The sequence below is a fragment of the Anabrus simplex genome, chromosome X (assembly GCF_040414725.1).
Source record: "Anabrus simplex isolate iqAnaSimp1 chromosome X, ASM4041472v1, whole genome shotgun sequence".
Lineage (NCBI taxonomy): Eukaryota > Metazoa > Arthropoda > Insecta > Orthoptera > Tettigoniidae > Anabrus > Anabrus simplex.
In genome coordinates this window covers 147,265,165-147,286,460 of record NC_090279.1, presented here as the reverse complement: position 1 = coordinate 147,286,460, position 21,296 = coordinate 147,265,165, and the positions used below count along the sequence as shown (strand labels likewise).

The 21,296-nt window shown below is 40.1% G+C and overlaps 1 protein-coding gene across 1 annotated transcript in view; it reads right to left on the bottom strand.

Annotated features, from left to right (window-relative positions):
- LOC136886717 (uncharacterized) overlaps positions 1 to 21,296 on the bottom strand; it is a 420,809-nt gene that overhangs the window by 146,115 nt on the left and 253,398 nt on the right. The window contains exon 16 of the mRNA XM_067159522.2: positions 1,009 to 1,191. Coding sequence (XP_067015623.2) covers positions 1,009 to 1,191 — 183 coding nt within the window. The remainder of the gene's footprint in view (positions 1 to 1,008; positions 1,192 to 21,296) is intronic.

Here is a 21,296-nt window from a genome sequence, read left to right as displayed (position 1 = left end):
AATGAAGATGAACCATGCATGCCCTTATTAGTGTAAGAGGAAGTTCAACTGGGCAACCAACCTCTCTCGCTCTCATAACACTAACCAGAAAGAAAAAGGAAGTAGTACAACACTTTAAAGAATGGGATGTAAAAACTAAAGCACCCTAGGCTTCATAAACCTCTAAGGAGAGCTGACCAAGCAAGGTCAGATAGGAACAGAGGAAACTGGCACAAGTAAGTTAAAAATGCCAGACTCAAATCATGTCAGTGTTTCCTGGGCTTGTAGGCTGTGGTCCAGGAGCGTGTGATGGTCCTGACATTTCACCGAAGACTGCGTTCAGCATTATCAAGAGTTCTGACCGACTTCAATAGCAGCGAAGCTCATAGTGGAATGGAGTGGTGTTGCAATTCCATCTCATTATACGGTGCAGGCTACGATGCACTGCTCACCTACTGGTCCACCATGCTGGATTGCTGATTGGCTGTTCTTCAGCCAATGATTGAAGCATTAAGGAGCCCAAAGTATGACGACTTGCGTTGGTGGAGACAGGCAACTGATCACCCATTGCTTTTACTGGGCATCGTGTCCTCCAGGATTTAAGATTTTCAACACTGGAAATCAGGCTTTGTTTACTCGTTCAGATTCCTCCTTACGGTTGAAATTGTTGGTGTGCTGGTGAAGAACAGCCAATCAGCGACTGCCCCTCCAGCATGGTGGAACAATATGTAAGCCATGCACTGTAGCCTACACTATATAATGAGGTGGAATTGCAATACCACTCCATTTCACTGTGAGCTTCGCTGCTACTGAAGTTGGTCGGACCCTTGGTAATGTCGGACGTAGTCTTTGGTGAAACGTCGGGGCCATCACATGCTCCTGGACGATGGCCTACGAGGCCGGAAAACACTGACATGATTTGTAACACTGGCCGTGAAAGCCTTAATTGCTATATGCTACATGAGGAATTGCAAACATCAGTTTATGAATAATGTCTGAAACATACTAATAACAGATTTGCCACCTTACCTTGTGCTGTACAACAGGAACTGTTGGGCCATCCATAATAACTTCACCGTTTGGAATTTCCTTTGTTCCCAACGTTGAAGGAGGTATCTGTTCATTGGAAGCTTTGATCGTATTACTTTCAGATGCCTCATCTTGGTTTCTCTGTTCTTTATCACTGCTTTGAAGAAGCCCACTGGCTACATCCTGTACAAACAAAGAGTCAGTCTGTGTAGCTAAATAGGTTAAGACATGCCTCCCACAGCTTCCAGGTTCAAATTTACAGCATTGGTATCTATATAAAATAAACAAGTTTTGTCTGTACATTGCTCAGAATTTGAAAAGAATGGTATTTTTGTATTGGTTGTGTCCACAGTAACAAGAAAATGCTCTGTTTAGTTTTCCGTCATGTCTGTCTGTCTGTCCGTCCGTCCGTCCGTCCGTCCGTCTGTCTGTCTGGGCATCATGAGAAAGTGGCCAAAGAGAATTTAATGAAAATTAAAATCAGGCAATGAGGCTATAAATATATATATATATATTTTTAAACAATTTGCTTCATGTCACACTGACACAGACACGTCTTATGACGACGATGGGATAGAAAAAGCCTAGGAGTGGAAAGGAAGTGGCCGTGGCCTTGATCAAGGTACAACCCCAGCATATGCCTGGTGTGAAAATGGGAAACCACGAAAAACCATCTTCAGGACTGCCAACAGTGGAATTCGAACCCGCTATCTCCTGGATGCAATATATATAATTTTATTCATGCTGAGTGAAACGGTAGCTTAGGCGAAAGCCTAAAATGTAATTTTCACATATCTATGTTATTAGTGGTCCTTTAAAGTTAAAAATGTCATTGTTCCGTATTGAAGAATATTACAGTTAAAATTGAAATAATTGATGAAGAGATTCAACCTATTCAATACAAAAAAAATAAGAAATGTAGTGAATTACATTCCAGGTGTTGTAATTTTGTTTCTAGTTATAGGAACAGCTTTTATAGGATACGTTCTCCCTTGAGGTCAAATATCTTTTTGAGGAGCAACTGTAATTACAAACCTCTTATCAGCTGTTCCTTATTTAGGAACTGATTTACATAGTTCAATGGGTTTGAGGAGGATTCGTTCCCATTTAATAATAAGTAGAAATGGTACCGGTTTCGACCCTAGTCCAGGTCATCATAAGCCAATTAAAACATGAAAAACAATGCATAGGAAAAGGAAATGAAAGATCAAGTATAGTCCGGATCAGTAGAAGAGGCGATATAAAAATGAACGGGGGTAGACACTGTAAAACTCAGAAGAAGTAAAATGATGATGACCTGGACTAGGGTCGAAACCGGTACCATTTCTACTTATTATTAAATGGGAATGTAATTCACTACATTTCTTATTTCTTTTGTATTGAATAGGTTGAACCTCTTCATCAATTATTTCAATTTTAACTGTATTAGTGGTCCTATTGATAAATATTACATAACTGAAGTTATAAAGAATTAAATTTTAAATAATTTATGTGTTATACATTTTTACCCGACTATGACAACTGAGAAATTAATGAATTTTGACTTTCTTGTTGTTGCTAAGTCCATATCAATGCCCAGCCCTGAGAAAATGGGTGAACAGAATTGAATGAAAATTGGTATGTTAAGTCGGGAAATAAGACAACAGTTTAGGTTGTAAATAATTGTATACATGCTGCATGAAATGGTAGTTGAGGAGAAAGGGTCTAAAATTTCATCTTTAAATACCTATGTATTCGGTTCTACCGAAACATACTACATAAGAAAAGTTACAGAGAATACAATTTCCGATCATTTATGTCTTAAGTTTTACCGTACCGGCTATGATAACAGAATTCATGAATTTAGACTTTTGTTTCTTAGTACATATCAATGCCAAGCATAGCTAACATGGAACTATTGTTCAATCGTGTTAACTGGCGATGGTTTTTGTCATGATTATAGATGTAAAACCGCATGGTCATTGATCCATATCAACAAGGAAAGTTGTGAAGATGATTATAAAAGTGAGAAATATTGTAAAGGAATGATCCCATGAAGAATAACAATCGCTTGAAGAATACGACAAGAGGGAGTCATGATAGAAGGAAGAGTTTTCTTAACATTAAATGCCCTAATAGTACAGAGTCTAAACACAACTAAACGTGAAGGTCTACACAATCAAAAGCTCATAAAATTGATCAACAATAACTTTTCATTGACCCTTGTTTGTTGTGATGTGCATAGTGTCTCTTCTGCTGCCTCCTCATTCCGTAGCAAAGCAAGGGCACGTCAGCCAGTAAATAATAAAACAATAATGTGTCTGTCCTTTTGATTACTTTTGCAGATATTTTAGTTTTTGTTTGTTTTGTTTTTGCAAGTTTAATTTGCCGGCCCTGTAGTGTAGGGGTAGCGTGCTTGCCTCCTACCCGCAGGCCCCAGGTTTGATTCTCAGCCAGATCAGGGATTTTATTTTTACCTCGACCTGAGGGCTGGTCGAGGTCCACTCAGCTTACGTGATTAGAATTGAGGAGCTATCTGATGGTGAGATAGTGGCCCCGGTCTAGAAAGCCAAGAATAACTGCCAAGAGGATTCATCGTGCTGACCAAACGACACCTCATAATCTGCAGGTCTTCGAGCTGAGCAGCAGTCACTTGGTAGGCCAAGGCCCTTCAAGGGCTGTAGTGCCATGGGGTTTCATTTTTTTTATTTTATTCTTTAAAGTTTAAAACATCTGAAAATAGACTTATGAAAAAAAGATTTTATGTATGTATGTATGTATGTACGTATGTACGTATGTATGTATGTATGTATGTATGTATGTATGTATGTATGTATGTATGTATGTATGTTCCAACATCATACGAGAACCACAGAAGATATTTTGTTGAAACTTGGTACCAAGACTATGTTAGGCCTCGATTACAGTCTTATCTCAAAATTCAGATTTGAATACTACCTCATAATAAGGAAGCATGAAATGCAAACTTCACACTTCCTTTTAGCAGGTTTTGCGAAGAAATGCTGAAACTCACTGAGTGTCAACCGATGCAGAACCGTCACTGTTTTTGCTTTTGAACTCTTCCATGGGCTGAACATGTGTTCCCTTCAACACACTTCTCACACTGGACAAGAGAAAAAAGTCACAAAGGGTGGTGGGCATGGGGGATGTTCAAGAATTGGAATGCATTTATCACACCAAAATGTCTTCACAGAAATGGCACTGTGGATTGGTGCATTGTACTGATGAAGAGACCACCTCCGAACATACTTTCCTCTTGGTCAATAAGTTATGCAATATTCTTCTCTTACTGTCACTTTTCAATATTCACCATATCTGCTCTCATTCTGATACTCAGTTGTCGAACAGCATACACAATTTCACTAATTTTCTGAATGTTTTCATCAATTTTTAAAAAATATGATTGAAGAGCCTGGATGCTCATCATCTTCTATCTCCTCCTGATCCTTATTAAACCTTCTGTGCCACTCAAAACAAAGCTTGTGCACGTGACATAGAAGAATCCCTGTGCTCCTCCTTTATTAAGTGATGCATTGCCTCTGTGGCATTTCTTTCCCTCCCCCCCGCCCCCACACACACAGATAATTTCAAGTTCACATGCTGCTAAATCCTTAACCTTTTAAATACTGTGTACGTACTGTATATATGCAACCCACACCTGCACGCCAGTAGGGACTGTCACCGCATATGCGCCTTTCCGGAATTGCATTCGTGGTACTGATGTCGTGTAAATGCTAAGGATGTGAATCTTGAATAGACTGTGGTCTGCCGTCTCTTGTGAAACCACAGAACTAGTTATAACATTTCTGAATTACCATATTTATGCAAATAATCCCTGCATATTTAAAAAAAAATTGAGGAAAGAAATTGGGGTGAGAGTTTTATTTGTGTCAAGGTTGCTAACTACTTGCTTTACGTCTCACCGACACAGATAGGTCTTATGGCGACGACGGGATAGGAAAGGCCTAGGAGTTGGAAAGAAGCGTCCATGGCCTTAATTAAGGTACAGCCCCAGCATTTGCCTGGTGTGAAAATGGGAAACCATGGAAAACCATCTTCAGGGCTGCCGACAGTAGGATTCGAACCCACTATCTCCCGGATGCAAGCTTACAGCCGCACGCCCCTGACCGCACGGCCAACTCGCCCGGTTGTGTCAAGGTTGGCAACACGTTTCTGGCTCACCTAGTTTTCGATATTGGCATTAGTACACCACTAGTGAGGTGGTGGTGGTGATTTTTGTTTTAAGAGGAAGTACAACGAGGAGATAACAAATGCCTAGCAACTGAAAGGAAGTAAATGTACGAACTATTACACGAATATATACAAATCTGAATGTTGTTGCTATGATGGGGAAAGCGTGTAATTGCATATGGGCCCAGTGTTGCCAATTCAGCAGTATTCGGCTAGATATAAAGGCTTTTAATGTTAAGTTAGTGGGTGAAAGTCAATGGCAGCTGCTGGTGGGTTTTCTGGCAGGTTTTAACTTATGAATAGCTGGAATCTAGCCAGAAATATCATTGCTATTAAATATGATTTCATTTATCAGTAAAGTACTGACAATCCTAAATATGTATTAGTAAGCAAGAGTTTGTATTTTAATGCTAATGAAAATAAAAAGTACCGAGCTCGATAGCTGCAGTTGCTTAAGTGCAGCCAGTATCCAGTATTTGGGAGACAGTGAGTTCGAACCCCACTGTCGGCAGCCCTGAAGATGGTTTTCCGTGGTTTCCCCATTTTCACACCAGGCAAATGCTGGGGCTGTACCTTAATTAAGGCCAAGGTCGCTTTCCTACCCTATCGTCGCCATAAGACTTATCTGTGTCAGCGCGATGTAAAGCAACTTTTTTAAAAAAGTCTGCATAATGATGTATCATGACTCTGTTTCTTATTTTGCTGAATTAAAAGTCTCTCGAGTGTAATCGTCTGATTCGCTTTGTTGTTGTTGTTGTTGTTGTTGTTGCTCTACTTCAGAATATAGGGGAGGCACTATGTCTCAGTCAGAAGCATGCTACAGTAAAACCTCAATAAAACGTTTCTGCAGAAGACAAGGAAAAAGAATGTGTTAAGCAAGAAAACGTAATACTGAATAGAATAAAAACTATCAACAGGGATATAGAAACACTAGATATGACTTTTTCCGATATAATTGCATTTTATATTGTGTATCCACAGGTACAGTGAAAACTAGATCTACCCTTTCTGAAGATGAGCGGAGAATATTAAAAGGTGTGACAAACATGACAGAACAAATGTGAAAACCTTTTCCGCTGGGGATTATAAAATAACAACAGTGCACTGAAAGGTGTAAAAAATACCAGACCATAAATATGAAAACATTTGCATAGGCAAAGCAAAGCGAAGCGAAGCAAAGCAAAGTCACCTCCGTACAGGCCATGAAGGGCCTTGGAGGAGTGGAATATAAAGGCTTCCACCATTATTAACCTCAGCACGTGATGGGGTACAGTGGTTAGCTCTACGCCCGACCGCCTTTGCTCCCACGAATTAACCTGGTACTCATTTTTGGTGTAGGCTGAGTGAACCTCAGGGCCATATGCACCTCTGGAAGTGGAAATCTCGTTTCTTAAATTTGACTACTGATATTTTAATTACATGCTACTGTATACATTTCCATTCCCCATTAGACATCTGGATGTCTAATACAATAACAACTTGTGAATTGTCTAATGGCTAGAAACAAATCATGTACTAGCTGATGATGGCCGTCAAAGAGCCGAAACCGGTACTAGTTTAATCTATTTAAAATAAATTGTGTATTGATTGGTGGAAAAACACTTTTCTTATCTATACTTTGAATCTGTCAATACAGAAAATGAAATTTATAAATAATAATTCCTGATGGGGATTCGAACCCACGTCCTTCCAGGCGAACCGAGCATGCTTTTAACGCCAGGCAGCCCCTACATTTGCGTACGGGCCCATAAAAATACCAAAGTATTATTGCATTTCACACTCTTTCTAAAACAAATGGCAGTAGAAGACTTTTATTTCGGACCAGTGGGTTATTAAACATTGTCCGGCTCCATAGCTAAATGGTTAGCATGCTGGCCTTTGGTCACAGGGGTGCCGGGTTCGATTCCCGGCAGGGTCGGGAATTTTAACCATAATTGGTTAATTTAACTGGCACGGGAACTGGGTATTTGTGTCATCCTCATCACGACGCGCAGGTCGCCCACGGGAGTCAAATCGAAAGACCTGCATCTGGCGAGCCGAACTTGTCCTCGGACACTCCCGGCACTAAAAGCCATATGCCATTTCCATTATTAAACATTATTTTCTGGCCGCACTCTTCGACAATGAATTGGAGGTTACACTCAACCTCAACCATGTGTGACTGAGGCTTACGCCACCATTTTGATCGACAAAACTTTGATTCCACCAACTCGAATGATCGAGTCGAAACTTGAAGGTGCAAGTTTTACATTCACGCTACCTATGGGCACTTAAAGATGCTGATGCCAGTCCACTTTCTGATAGATTTTACTTGTCTTCATTACTGACGAATTTCATGACTTATTTCGAATCCATAACTAGGCTGTCACAAGACACTGGTCAACTTCAACGATTATGTTCCTAATCCAGATGGAGGCTATCAGGCGACAAAATATTCGCTACCCTTCACTGTACCACTCAACACAAAACAAAGTTCTAATTTTTGAATGGAATGCAAAATACAAGCACAAACAGGCTCACTGTGTTATTCAGCAATCTCGCTGCTAACCGGCAAGCAAAATTAAATATTCCTGAAGCCAACAGCCTACTCCCCAAACTTGCAACTTATCCTGTGAAGTTCAGGAATTCAAGGTCTTTCACTGCTATCACACAACTAATAATAATAATGTTATTGGCTTTATACCCACTAAATACTTTGATGGTTTTCGGAGATGCTGAAGTGCCAGAATTTAGTCCCGCAGGAGTTCAAATACCAGGCAAATGCTGGGGCTGTACCACTGAACCTACCAAGTTGGGGTCAGAAGGCCAGTGCCTCAACCATCTAAGCCACTCAGCCCGGCTATCACGCAACTGTGGCGAGGGCTCTTTCTTACCCAAGTTGGAAATCATGTTCCTTTCACAAGGGATGACAAATAACATTTCCAGGGCTAGGAAAATGTGATCGTACTAAGCAGTAATAGCAAAAATTCATGACATAATAAGTGAGGTATTTTTATATAGCTTAAATACGATGAGAATCGGGACTTCAAATTTACAAGATGCTAAGCGGGAAAACGTGTTAATGAGAAAGGCACTCATGAGGTTTCACTGTAGGTATGGTCCCGGTCTCAGGGACCTGTCAACAGATTATGACAGCACTTCCCGCGTGGTATGCTGCCAGCCAGCCCTTACCCTCCAGGCCATGCCGTCTAGAATGTCAAAGCGTCTGGAAATGGTGGAATGCGCCTATTTTGCATGTTGTATAATTTGAAAATTAATGTAAACTGTGATATATTGGGCGTCATGTCATTCAATACGTGATTGTGTATGTTCAACCATGCCCCTTTTCCAATAAATCTAGTCGTTTGAAATTCTGGCGGGATTTGGAGAAAACTGTGGATTTATAAGATTCACCTAACGGGAGTGTGCCAAACACAGTTGGGAACTCTGCATGGGCCACGGTGTCATCTTCCTGGGAGCATCAGATGAAAAGGAAAAAGAAGACTGTTATGTTAAATGTATTTAATAAGTTTATGGAAAACTATCCCGACCGTATAATTGATGATATCATAAAATTAACATCTCAAGTTTGCCAGTGTGTCTGTTTCAAGTGTTTACACTGCATGAAAAGAATTATCCACCACCGGTCATGCTACTACCCGAGTAAAATGAAACCATGTGTGAAAAGTGTTTTAGATGTGGAGTGTGATGATTTTGTAAGTAATTTAGGAGAGGATTCGAGTGATGCAAGAGACAAAGAATTTTCCGATCTACAGGGAATCGAGCCTTTTGCAAATTCAGTTTAATGAAATATCTGTCACATCAGTAGGCCTACTTTTTAATTTTCATGGCAAATATATTTTACAGCAGTGATAATGGATTTTTATCATCTAAAATACGTTCAGGCAAAGCAGCAATATCCATAAATTTACATGTTCATATTTGCGTGAAGAACACATGGACCACGCGAAGTGATATGAAATGTTTGTTTATGCCTACTTTACTCTTTCAATGGAATGAATTTTTGTTCATTTTTTTCAAAATGAATCTTCTTAAAATTAGGCTGTGGGGATTATTCGCATAAATATGGAGCTCTTTTGTGTGCAAAGAGGTGACTAAAGGAACACTGTTTATTTCAGTGTCATAATGACTGATCGCGTGCAAACTTGCTGTAGTAGTAACGATTCACATTTCGTAAAAAAGCAGGCAAGTGATGCCACCTTAGATAACATAAATGAAATGTTTGCTATAGTTCACTCCATGTTAAGAAAACAGTATTGCTCTTATAAAAACAGGGTTGCTATATCGAACGCCTCCGCTCAACATAATCACGGGAAAACAGCGGCACATAAATTCGTCAAACTTAGTATTTAAGTACATACATACATACATACAAACATACATACATACATACATACATTATCATTATAGACTGTTATGCCTTTCAGCGTTCAGTCTGCAAGCCTCTGAGAGTTTACTAAATGTCGCCACAATCCTCGATTTGCAACTAGTGTTGTGGCCTCATTTAGTTCTATACCTCTTATCTTTAAATCGTTAGAAACTGAGTCTAACCATCGTCATCTTGGTATCCCTCTACTTCTCTCACCCTACATAGCAGAGTCCATTATTCTCCTAGGTAACCTATCCTCCTCCATTCGCCTCACATGACCCCACCACCGAAGCCAGTTTACGCGTACAGCTTCATCCATCGAGTTCATTCCTAAATTAGCCTTTATCTCCTCATTCCAAGTGCCCTCCTGCCATTGTTCCCACCTGTTTGTACCAGCAATCATTCTTGCTACTTTCATGTCTGTTACTTCTAACTTATGAATAAGATATCCTGAGTCCACCCAGCTTTCGCTCCCGTAAAGCAAAGTTGGTCTGAAAACAGACCGATGTACAGATAGTTTCATCTGGGAGCTGACTTCCTTCTTACAGAATACTGCTGATCGCAACTGCGAGCTCACTGTATTAGCTTTACTACACCTTGATTCAATCTCTCTCACTATATTACCATCCTGGAAGAACACACAACCTAAATACTTGAAATTATCGACCTGTTCTAGCTTTGTATCACCAATCTGACATTCAATTCTGTTGAATTTCTTACCTACTGACATCAATTTAGTCTTTGAGAGACCTAATTTTCATACCATACTCATTGCACTTATTTTCAAGTTCCAAGATATTAGACTGCAGGCTTTCGGCACAGTCTGCCATTAAGACCAAGTCATCAGCATAGGCCAAACTGCTTACTACATTTCCACCTAACTGAACCCCTCCCTGCCATTTTATACCTTTCAGCAGATGATCCATGTAAACTACGAACAGCAAAGGTGAAAGATTACAGCCTTGTCTAACCCCTGTAAGTACCCTGAACCAAGAACTCATTCTACCATCAATTCTCACTGAAGCCCAATTGTCAACATAAATGCCTTTGATTGATTTTAGTAATCTACCTTTAATTCCATAGTCCCCCAGTATAGTGAACCTCTTTTCCCTCGGTACTCTGTCATATACTTTCTCTAGATCTACGAAATATAAACACAACTGCCTATTCCTCTCGTAGCATTTTTCAATTACCTGGCGCATACTGAAAATCTGATCCTGACAGCCTTTCTGTGGTCTGAAACCACACTGGTTTTCATCCAACTTCCTCTCAACGACTGATCGCACCCACCCTTCCAAGATGCCAGTGAATACTTTGCCTGGTATACTACTCAATGAGATACCTCAATAGTTGTTGCAATCCTTCCTCTTCCCTTGCTTAAGATAGGTGCAATTACTGCTTTTGTCCAATCTGAAGGTATCTTACCAACACTCCACGCTAATTTTACTACTCTATGAAACCATTTCATCCCTGCCTTCCCACTATACTTCACCATTTCAGGTCTAATTTCATCTATTCCTGCTGCCTTATGACAATGGAGTTTATTTACCATCCTTTCCACTTCCTCAAACATAATTTCACCAAAATCATTTTCCTCCTCCCCATGAGTTTGGCTGTTTGCAACACCACAAGGACGATTTCCTTTTACATTGAGAAAATGTTCAAAATATTCCCTCCACCTCTCCAGTGATTCCCTGGGATCTATTATGAGTTCACCTGAATTACTCAAAACACTGTTCATTTCCTTTTTCCCTCCCTTCCTAAGTTTCTTTATTACTGTCCAGAAAGGTTTCCCTGCTGCTTGACCCAGCCTTTCCAGGTTATTACCAAAATCTTCCCATGACTTCTTTTTGGGTTCAACAACTATTTGTTTCGCTCTGTTTCTTTCATCTACGTACAAATCCCTGTCTGCCTCGACCCTTGTTTGGAGCCATTTCTGATAAGCCTTCTTTTTACATTTACAGGCTGCTGTCACTTCACCATTCCACCAAGATGTTCGCCTTTTCCCATCTTTACACACAGTTGTTCCTAAGCATTCCCTTGCTGTTTCTACTACAGCATCCCTGTATGCCACCCATTTACTTTCTATATCCTGAACCTGCTTACTGTCTACTGTTCGAAACTTCTCACTAATCATATCCATGTACTTCTGTCTAATTTCCTTGTCCTGGAGATTTTCTACCCTTATTCATTTGCAGACAGATTTCACTTTCTCTACCCTAGGCCTAGAGATACTTAGTTCACTACAGATCAGATAGTGGTCTGTATCATCGAAAAATCCGCGAAAAACTACTATATTCCTAACAGATTTCCTGAATTCAAAGTCTGATAAGATATAGTCTATTATGGATCTGGTACCCCTAGCCTCCCATGTGTAGTGCTTGAAGAATGTATTCGTAACAGCTAAACCCCTACTAGCACAGAAGGCCAGCAAACGCTTCCCATTACCATTAGCTTCCATATCTTCCCCACATTTACCAATCACCCTTTCGTATCCTTCAGTTCTATTCCCAACTCTCGCATTGAAATCGCCCATTAGCACTATTCTGTCCTTGCTGTTGACCCTGACCATGATATCACTCAATGCTTCATAAAACTTGTCAACTTCATCCTCATCTGCACCCTCACATGGTGAATACACGGACACAATTCTTGTCCTAATTCCTCCAACTGACAAATCTACCCACATTTACGTGCCTAACAGAAATGATGTTGCGTGCAATGGTATTCCTGATGAAGAGCCCTACCCAGACTCTGCCCTTCCCTTTCTAACACCCGTCAAGTACACTTAATAATCTCCTATCTCTTCCTCATAATCTCCCCTTACCAGAATATCATTTAATCCTAGCACATCCAGATGCATCCTCTTTGCTGACTCAGCCAGTTCTACTTTCTTTCTTCCACAAGCCCCATTAATATTGATAGCTCCCATCGAATTCCCTTTCGTTCGCCAAGTCCCTCGCCTGACAAATGGGAGTGGGACTCCGTTACTCCCATAGGTCCAAGGCTTGCTTAAAATGTTCTGAGCTTGGTAAATTCATGAAGCAGGATGCTACCCTACTTGCATATAGTCCAAGTGAGGATCTCTCCTCTAACGGGTTATGGACCACCGGTGAATTGTATAGTCCTAGCCGCCTGAGCACAAGGAGGGCAATGACTCAGAATATGTCCGAGATGCCCACTCCCATTCCATAGCAACTGGTATCCCGACTCTCAGGACCACTTACTAGGCCACTCGGCCATTGCCCATGGTTCACGAACTAGGACGTGACTACAGCAACCCACAAACACGAACAAGATAAAAAACGGAAGAAATTCAGAAGAAAATTCTTTTTAAGAACTAAAGGGGACAGGGCGTTTACAGGGGCTATTTTTGGTTTGTACAGAAGCAGAGGTAAACTACAGCACATAAAAAAACCTCAGCGTCGAAGTGTAAGACAAATTGGGAGGGAGAAAATAAAAAAATAACCCATTTTTATGGGCTCGAAAGTTGAGGGTTGTACTGAATTGCATTTAATAAATTTCCCCAGGCAACCCTGGGGTACTACTGTGCTGTCGTATTGCTCGCAAGAACAATAGCAAAAATTTAATGCAGTCATAAAAATGTGGTAAAATTAAAATGCGCTTAAGAAAGAACAGCTAGAAACAAAACCAAGCGCAAATAATACACACGGCAAATTTTTTTTATAATTACTAGTTATGCCATGAAGTATTGCTGCACACCACAGCACCAAAATATTCTTTAACAACTTCTGTACAGTACAAAAATAATAGAACACAAACATAAATACTATGCAATATGCAACCAACTTGCACCCAACACAAGTCAAGTATGCCCTGATTTAAAGCCTAAAAACACACACGCAACAAATAAATACTCTAGATGACCTCACTACAGAAGTGAGCTGCCAGCGCTGCACAGAGTGGGGGGACTACACGATGCTTGTACCAGAGCAACACAGAAGAAGGAAAATGAAGGAAGGCAATGAAGGAAGGCAACGAAGCGATGGCTGTTCATGCCACTGTAATCCCTCACTATGAATATATTTGTGAAAAATAAAATGTTATATAGTTATTTTAATAACAATGCCTCATCTTTTTTATCTGACTTTCATAATACATTACAAAGTACAGTACGGCCACGGTCACAGTCCACAATCTGATCTTCTGGGGCTGTCATTTCCTCCTGCACATAATCTATTTCACTCCCCACACTCAATCACTTGAAAACATTGCTGGTATTACTTTCATCTTGACCTAAAAGTTCACTTACAATCTGACTACTTGACAATCGACATGGCACCCCGGCCATAGCTCACAGTATTTCCCCTAACAAACATATATTCAGAAGTTTAAATTCCTTCCTACAAATGGCTGAAAAGAACAAGGAATTCAGAATCCGTAGCTTTTAAATTATCGTCAACAGCTGGCACAAACCGTAAGTTCTCAATTAATTCACCAAAGGACAATTATCGATAGGACGATGTTCATTTGTCGGGAATAGTACAGTTTATAAAGTCATGGCTTGCAGAATACACTGATGCAAGAAGCTTCCATTATATCTCAAAAGATGATGCATACAACCTGTTTTTGCACAGCATTGCACCTTGCGTACCCCTGTATGGTCTGGTGCTGAAAGGAAAACGAGATGCTTGCATACCTGCGTATGGTTTACCGCACAGAGAAGTTAAAGAAATCTGAAATGACAGATTGTTTCACATTCCTCCTCACAGACGGAAAAACATTCACGAAGATCCAACTGGATTGAGATTTACTGCTACAGATACATTAGTCCTCGGAATGTATGACAATGTGTCAAAACGAGATAACAAAGGGGCTACTTTAGTTTTAAGCAGCTGCCCGACAGCTGTAGTACTCATGTTTAAATTTTTGTGGTATGCACATTGCCTAGATATTTCTAGAATTTCACAGCTGTCAGGTTCCCAGAGTTTGTCAAAAAACCCACACTCTTGTTTTCTATGCTTATACAATAGGATTCTGTGCTTGGATTATTGTAGTCGTCATCATCATCATCATCATCATCATCATTCAACCATCTCCAGTTTCCCGAGTGTGTAAGAGCACTCTCCATTTCAGTCTTGCAAAGTACATTCCTTCCCATTCAACTTTACACCATTCTACTCCTTTTCCATATAGACCATCTTTTATTTGGTATATCCATCTTGTCCTTGGCCTGCCTGTGGGTTGCTTGCCCTCCAGGTCCCTCTCAAACCATTCCCTCTCTACACTCTTAGGATCCATTCTCTTGAAGTGACCAAAACCATTTCAATCTTGATGTTGCTAGAGTTCTTTTTAGATCATTTCATTTCTGATCCTATCTCGGCTTATTTTCTGAAGTACCGACACCAAGAATTTTGTTTCTGCAGCCTTGAGTCCACTATTATCCCTTCTGTTGATGGTGCAAGTTTCCCATCCATATGTTGTTACTGGTATGAAGTAGGCCTGATACATAGTCCTCTTAGATATCAAACGCACTTGACTGCAACAAAGGAGGTCCTTGACGTGGTGGTAAAATGGGCTCCTTTCTGAAATCCGTTGGTGATTTCAGCTAAGCTGCGGCCGTCTTGAGTTACAAAGGTGCGAAGGTGTTCTTCTAGTTTCTTCCCATCCAGCATAATGTTCGTATGTCTTCCGTGCCTGCTCACTTCCATTGCAACTGTATCTGTAGGACTTATTTTAAGGCCATACTTCTTAAATTCGTAGTTCAAGGTGTTTAGTTTCTGCTGTACTTCATCGTCTGTGCAAACCCGTATCACTACATCATCCACAAACGTAAATGCCTGAAAATCATTTCTGGAATTCTGTTTCACCTTTTCACCTTCTTTACGATTTCATCCATTAGAGTAATGAATAATAATGGTGACAATGCACTGCCTTGTTGCGCTCCCTTAGTTGCGACAAAACAATCTGAATATCCACTCCCTATTTGGACACAGTTCTGACAACGGTTATAGAAATGAAAAATGGCGTATGGCTTTTAGTGCTGGGAGTGTCCGAGGACATGTTCAGCTCACCAGGTGCAGGTCTTTTGACTTGACACACGTAGGCGACCTGCGTGTCATGATGAGGATGAAATGATGATGAAGACTACACATACACCCAGCCCCAGTGCCAGTGAAATTAACCAATGATGGTTAAAATTCCCGACCCTGCCGGGAATCGAACCCGGGACTCCTGTGACCAAAGGCCAGCACGCTAACCATTTAGCCATGGAGCCGGACAACGGTTAAAGAGTATTTTCACTTTCCTAGTATGAGATTATTATTATTATATTGTTATTATAGTACCACTTCCTCAGAGTCTGAAAAAGCAACCATAATGGGCAGTTTTATTGTAACCAAGAGTATTGTTATATCAAGAGGAATTTTACATTGAATTACTGGAATTAATGCCAGGACCAGAATATTTTATCATTAATGTTCAGATGTTAAGGAAGTCTTATTTCATTCCTGAGGTAATTTTACCCAAAATCTGAGAAATAACTGTGAATGATGGATCCCTGACCCTGTTTAAAGCAATTTCATGTTGCATCATCATCATCATCACCACCACCACCACCACCACCACCATCATTATCATCAGTCATTATACTCATTACCGAGCGTCGTGACCTCATAACTCTATAATTTCCATGTTGCAACCTTGACGAGATGTCTCCACCCAGAGCGGTTTTCACATTTCTTTAATATGATCTGAAGTGGGAGACCAGAGAACTTGTTTGCGTGATCTATCCATCTACTTGCTGTTCTTCCTCGTGGACTACTGCCTTATTTTGCCTTGCAAAATTATCTTTTCCGAGTTCTCTCCATCTTGTCTGAAAATGTGGCCAAGGAACTGGAGGTAACACACTCACACGGGAAGATAGACATTTCTTGATGCAGAGTTCGTCCACAATGTAAACATTAGTTCTTCCTTATGGTGTATTTAAATGCATATTTTGGCCATTTTTATTGCTTTGGTTATATTCTGCTTTATACTAGTGATGTAAGGTCATATTTGATAATATTTTGAGAATATTTGTTCAAAATTGAGACGTCATTCTTGTCTGTGTCGATTTTCAAATACAGGATTTCAAAATACTGTAGAAATAGGTAGCAGATTTAGAAGACATGATTCCGAGAAAGAGATGCTGTAAGAACTTACACTAACAGATACCAAAAGCATTCTAATTCTTCATTATTGGTTATTTTCTAGGAAAACAGCATGAGAACTGCACTCAGGGCTATGATATTGAATGAATGTATACAATTTTAATTTACCTACTGTAGCTCTGTCAGTTTGTATGATTAAATGTGTCTGCTGTATTATTGCCATAGTTCATTCCATGTTAAGAAAACAGTATTGCCCTTATGACAACAGGGTTGCCATATCGAACAGCTCTGCTCATCACCATCACAGGCAAACAGTGGCACATAAATTTGTGAAATTAGTATTTAAATTCAAGATAAAAAGCAAAGAAACTCAGCTGCAAATTTTTTTTAGAACTAAAAGGGACGGGGGTGTAAAGGGGCTATTTGGGTTTGTATGGAATCAGAGGTAAACTACGGCACATTAAAAACCTCAGTAAGCCAAATTGGGGAAGAAAATAGAAAAATAGTATGTTTTATGGGCTCGAGGGGTGAGGGATGCATTTAACTGCATTTAATAAACTTCCCCAGGCAACGTTGGGTACTACTGTGCTATGGTATCACTCACAAAAACAATAGTAAAAATTAAATGCAGTCGTAAAAAAATTTTTTAAAAAAAGGCTGTAAAAGAACAGCTAAATAACAAAACCAAGCACAAATAAAACATATGGCAATTTTCTTTATCACTACAAGTTAGGCCATGACGTATCGCTGCACACCACAACACCAAAATCTTTAGTAACAACTTTTGTTCAGTACAAAAATAATAGAACACACACAAATACTATACAATATACAACCTTATAACATCCTGAAAGCAACTCTCACTCAACACAAAATAAGTATGCACTGATCTGAAACCTAAAACACACACGCAACAAATAAATACTGTAGGCGACTTCACCGCAGAAGTGAACTGCCGGCGTTTCACAGAGTGGGGGACTACACGATGCTTGTACCAGAGCAACACAGAAGAAGGAAAATGAAGGAAGGCAGTGAAGCGATGGCTGTTCCTGCCATTATGGCTCCTACCTACAAATATACCGTATTTACTCGCGTATTAGACCCCTTTTTTCCCCACTTTTACAGCCAAAAATAATGAAGGGGGGTCCAATATGCGATAACGTCAAAATTTTGTGCAGCGAACACATCACTTCTAGGTTATAAAGAGCTATAAATTGTACGTGTAAACATTCTATACTATTATTTAACAAACTTAAAATGTATTTAAGTTATACTGGCTATTTTCATCGGAAGGCAGTATTTCTAAACATAAAAAGACAAAAAATGGTGAACACGACTTTTAGGCCTACGGTACATATAAAAGTCCGTTTTAGTTACTCATATCACGTCATTCGTTAAATCTCATTAATTCCTCTGGTGAGGTTGACGTCAGGAAGGGCATACGGCCGTAAAAACTCGCTACGAAGATTCGTCTCACTTCATACTCGATCCCATAGAAGAAAGGGATAAGGGTATCGTGTTATCATATAATTAAATATTGATGCAAAAGAACTTGATGACCAGTCATTTGTCTCTGTCAGTTCAGCAGAAGGCCTACCACACAGTAAACTTGATCACTGCTTTCATTTGAATTATCGCCTTGCGCCGCCAACTTCCCTGCCTTGCTACCGGCGTGTCGGCATTCTAAGTGACGTCATCTTCACTGCTATCTCTCGTCAGTCGCGTCAGCCATGCTTCATTGTTCATTCTAGTGGTGTGACTAGCAGTGATTTTACACTCACAGGTCAAACTGTGATTGCTATTTTGAAGTAGCAGTGATTTTTAACTGTGATTAACTGTGATTCAGCCAACGCCACCTAGGATACAAGGCCACTCGAAATATGACCGTCATCACTCTGCGGCCTACAGGAGTACCGAGGAGTACGATGTCGTGCAGCATTCAGTACACGGGCGAACTCGCGCTAACGCTGAAAACAAATACTTATTTTCAGAATCATATTTTAAACAGTTATATACATTACCTTTTTTTCAAAAAGTACGCCACCGTACGAATTAGCAAGGACTATTTTATTTATAATTGCTAGTTGATGTGCCCGTGATTCCCTACGGGATTTTCAGAAAGACTGAATTTGTGGTTTTCCTAACAGAAGTCAACATAGGTCATTACAAAATAGTCAGTAGGAATGTAGCGATTAAAAACAACATTATCATATAAAATACTCGATCAAATTAAAAACTGCAGACTTTCTCAATTTTAACGAACAGTACTAAGGTGCCGATCTAACAGTCCAAAGTTCCAGAGCTGGAATGACCAGGCCGTAGACAACCGTGAAGATTCTCTACCAACTTTCCGTTAAATATGCACACTGCTCATTCGAGTCAGTGCCTCAAAGTAGGGATTGAACAGCTCGAATGCTATGATGAACCAGTGTGTTATGTACCAGTAGCATCAGAAAATTTATGAACCAGAGGAATAGCATGCTAAAGAAGAAAGTTAAATAACTCCCCAGCTACTTCCCGCCAATATTCAGGTAGGCTGTTACACTCGGTATGACCGGGCGAGTTGGCCGTGTGGTTAGGAGTGCGCAGTTGTGAGTTTGCATCCGGGAGATAGTGGATTCGAACTCTACTATCGGCAGCCCTGAAGATGGTATTCCGTGGTTTCCCATTTTCACACCAGACGAATGCTGGGGTTGTACCTTAATTAAGGCCAAGAACGCTTCCTTCACACTCCTAGCTCTTTCATATCCCATCGTTGCCGTAAGACCTCTCTGTTTCGTTGCGACGTAAAACAAATTTTAAAAAAAATACTCGGTACGCAGTAGCAATCCTAACTATCGGAGATGGGTGGCAACAGAAGACACAAAGCACGTCACAACAAACAATGTTCTATGTAATGTTATTGTTGATCAATTTTATGAGCTTTCTATATTGTAGCCCTTCACATTTAGTTGGTTTTTTTCCACTCTGCTATAGCCTATTAGGGCGGCTTATAAAATTATTTATAGCGTAGACTGTAGTTCCTTATTCTCCGACTTTACATACCGATTTTCATTAAATTCTGTTTACCTATTTTTCTCGTGACTCGGCGCTGATATGGACTTAGTAACAAAAATCCAAATTCATGAATATATCTGTGATCATAACCGGTACGGTAATAATATACAAGACATACATGATCGGAAATTTAACACTATGTAACTTTAGTTATGCAGTATTTATCGATACGACCACTATTAACATAAATATTTGAGAATTAAATTGTAGGCCTTCCCCTAAACTACCATTTCACTCAGCGTGAGTAAAATTAGTTATGGCCTCGATTATAGCAATATATTCCCCGATTTTGCATACCGATTTTCATTAAGACAGAACCACTAATAAATATTTGAGAATTGAATTTTAGGCCTTTCCCTAAACTACCATTATTCTCAGCATGAATACAATTATTTATAGCCTAGATTATAATGACTTATTCCCCGACTTACCGATTTCCATTAAGATACGACCACTAATAATATAAATATATGAGAATTAAATGTTAGGCCTTTCCGCAAACTACCATTTCACTCAGCGTGAGTAAAATTATTTATGGCCTAGAATGTAGCTACTTATTCCCCGACTTTGCATACCGATTTTCATTAAATTCTCTTCAGCGGTTTTCTCGTGATGCGTGTATATACATGCAACTGCGACTTTGGTGTGGATCACAGTTAGACCTTTGAGTGTGATGCTGTAATACAGACAGACATTACGGAAAATTAAAAAGTGCATTTCCTTGTTACTGTGGACATGACTGATACAGAAATACCATCCTTTTTGAATTCTGAGCAATGTACAGAAAAAACTCTTATAGATTTGAAGGTTAACCAATTGTCTTTTATCAAAATCATTGGTATAATTATATTGGAATTATAGAGCTACTCATTAAGGAAGAAAATCAGGGAGTGAGGAGGAGAAAATGACTTCTTCTTCTTCTTCTTCTTCTTCTGACACTTTTCCCACACCTGTGGGATTGTGGGTGCGAACTGCGTAGCACATGTGGATTTTGCCCTGTTTTACGGCCGGATGCCCTTCCTGACGCAACTCTATATGGAAAGATGTAATTTGCGTGTTTCTGTGGTGGTTGGTAGTGTAGTGTGTTTTGTGAAAATGAAGAGGAAAGTGTTGGGACAAACACAAACACCCAATCCCCGAGCTAGAATAATTTTTGTTGCTATTTGCTTTACGTCGCACCGACACAGATAGGTCTTATGGCGACGATGGGACAGGAAAGGCCTAGGAGTGGGAAGGAAACGGCCGTGGCCTTAATTTAGGTACAGTCCCAGCATTTTCCTGGTGTGAAAATGGGGAAACCACGGAAAACCATCTTCAGGGCTACCGACAGTGGGGTTCGAACCCACTATCTCACAGATACAAGAAGAATTAATATGACGCGATTAAAATCCTCGACCGGCTGGGAATCGAACCCGGGACCCCTCTGAACCGAAGGCCTCAACGCTGATCACTCAGCCAAGGAGTCATACAGGAGGAGGAAAAGATTATTCTGATAAAATGCCCAAAACTCACTCAGTGTTCGCCTGCTGCTACTTCTCTTGTTAGCAATACCACTAATT